Source organism: Priapulus caudatus, unplaced genomic scaffold (assembly GCF_000485595.1).
Source record: "Priapulus caudatus unplaced genomic scaffold, Priapulus_caudatus-5.0.1 Scaffold2045, whole genome shotgun sequence".
Classification (NCBI taxonomy): Eukaryota; Metazoa; Priapulida; class Priapulimorpha; order Priapulimorphida; family Priapulidae; genus Priapulus; species Priapulus caudatus.
In genome coordinates this window covers 30,579-32,898 of record NW_014579106.1, presented here as the reverse complement: position 1 = coordinate 32,898, position 2,320 = coordinate 30,579, and the positions used below count along the sequence as shown (strand labels likewise).

The window sequence follows — 2,320 nt, the reverse complement described above, 5'->3', positions numbered from 1 at the left end:
GGCGTGCGGTGTGGTGTGTGCGATGTATGTGTGTGTGTGCGTGTATGTGGTGGTGTGTGTGTGTGTGTGTGGTGGTGTGTGGTGTGCTGTGTGTGTGTGTGTGTGTGTGTGTGCGTACGTGCGTGTGGGTGTGAAGGAGTGTTGTGGTGTGTGTGTGTGTGTGTGTGTGTGTGTGTGTGTGTATGTGGTGGCGGTATGGTTGGTGCGTTGTGTGTGTGTGTGTGTGTGTGTGTGTGTGTGTGTGCGCGCGCGTGCGTGGTGCGCGCGGCGTGCGTCGTGCGTGCGTGCGTGCGTGCGTGCGTGCGTGCGTGTTATGTGTGTGTGTGCGGTGTGTTGCGTGTGTGTTTGTGTGTGTGTGTGTGTGTGTGTGTGTGTTGTGTGTGGTGTGTGTGTGTGTGTGTGTGGTGTGTGTGTGTGTGGTGTGTGTGTGTGTGGGTAGTGTGTGTGCGTGTGTTGCTATACGTCCACGTAACTGATGGTACTTCATTCGCGCGCTCTCTCTCTCTCTCTCCCTCTCTCTCTCACTCTCGACGTGCCGCGTGCTAACAACATGACATCTGTCTCCGCATGTCATGGCACCGCTTCTCATCTTACCATCCTTCGCATCTTTCACTTAATTGCAGGCGGAGACGAAGCAGCAAGGCGTCACCGAATACTCGTCTCACCGCATCACCTACTGCATCGCGCCGCCGCAGTACCCGCGCGTCTTCTGCTGGATCTACCGACACGAGGGCAAGAAGATGAAAGTCGAGCAGCGCGCGCACGCCGTCCTGTGCGCCAGCGACGCCGTCGCCAAGTGTCTCGTCGCGCAGCTGCAGGAGGCGACGACGTCGGCGCTGCGCGAGTTCGTGCGCGACAAGTGCCGCCGACAGAACTATCGTCTGCTCGTCAAGTGCAAGCTGGGAGTCGACGTGACAGTGTGCAAGCGCAAGGCGCTGCTCAGTACGGCTCACAACTATAAGCCGCCCGTAGCGCGCTCGCGCAGCGCGCCGCGACTCCACTCTATCGACGAGTCGTACCTGGAGGAGGGGCTGGCGGAGGAGGAGGACGAGGAGGAGGCGCTGCATCGAACAGGCACCTCTCCCGGCGAGCTCAGCATCGACTCTGCGATCTACGAGATCGAAGAAGAGGACGACTTGGAGGACGTCGACGAGGAAGAGGAAGAGGAGGAAGCGGCGACGGCGAGAGAGAGGAGGGCGAGAGGCGCCAACAGGTGGGGCATCGACGACACATCGAGCATTGGCGACAGCATCGACACGACCAGCTCGACGACGTCGGACGATATCGTTGACGACCTCCTGGACGACGCCAGCGTGCGCTTCTACATCCGGCAGTCGTCGGCGCCGGCGTCGACGTGGTCGGGCGACGACGGTGACAGCGTTATCAGCACCGAGAGCGGCTACTCCGAGTGCGACTCGGAGCCGACAGGGGGCGCTCGCGTCATGATCATCTGCGAGCAGGAGCTGCGGGAGCTGGAGTTGGAGGCGAGCCGACGCGAGCGGTCGTCGTCGCTTGTGTCGTGTGGCTCTAACGATACGCTGAAGGGCGAGCAGCTTGTCGACGACTCGCCGCACGCGTGCGTCATCTACCTCTAACCCGTCTCCCTCCATCATCGAGTTCCTATCGCGTCCCTCCTCCCTCCGGTACACTACACACCATCCCCTCCGCTACATACCCTTCTTCCTTCACTACACACCCTCTCCTTCCACCACACCTCTTCCCCCTCCGCTACACACCCTCTCCTTCCACCACACCTCTTCCCCCTCCGCTACATACCCTCCTTCCTTCACTACACACCCTCTCCTTCCACCACACTCCCTCCCCCTCAGCTACATACCCTCCTTCCTTCACTACACACCCTCTCCTTCCACCACACCCCCTCCCTCTCCACTACACTCGCCCACCTTTTCGTTACATACCCTCCTCCCTTCACTACACTCCCTCCTTCTCCACCCCACTCCCTCCCTCTCCGTCACCCTCTCTCCTCCCTCCGCCACACACACTCCCTCCTCCTCCACCATCCTCCCGCCTCCCTCCGTCACCCTCCCTCGCCGTTATAAACGCCCGCAGCCGAGGAAACGTAATTGAATTGAATACGACGCCAGGTAACTTGATTACTTACTGCGCACCTGGGTAGAGAGAGATGCGGCAGGGCCGCTCCGCCAGGTAGCAAGCGTTCGTACACCTGGGTACAGTGTAAAACTCATCACTCTATCGATCGATCGACGGCCCCTGTGTTGATGCTGCTGCTGCTGCTGCTGATGTTGCTGTTGCGGCAACGGCGTCACGCGAACACCGCAACAATACCTCGCTAAATAAG

General features: G+C 60.1%; 1 protein-coding gene across 1 annotated transcript in view; it reads left to right on the top strand.

The window, feature by feature from the left end:
* LOC106818133 (protein FAM43A-like) overlaps window positions 1-2,314 on the top strand; it is a 3,628-nt gene extending 1,314 nt beyond the window's left edge. The window contains exon 2 of the mRNA XM_014822852.1: window positions 624-2,314. Within this exon, the coding sequence (XP_014678338.1) occupies window positions 624-1,595 (972 nt within the window). The 3' untranslated portion in view covers window positions 1,596-2,314. The remainder of the gene's footprint in view (window positions 1-623) is intronic.
* The last annotated feature ends 6 nt before the right edge of the window (window positions 2,315-2,320 follow it).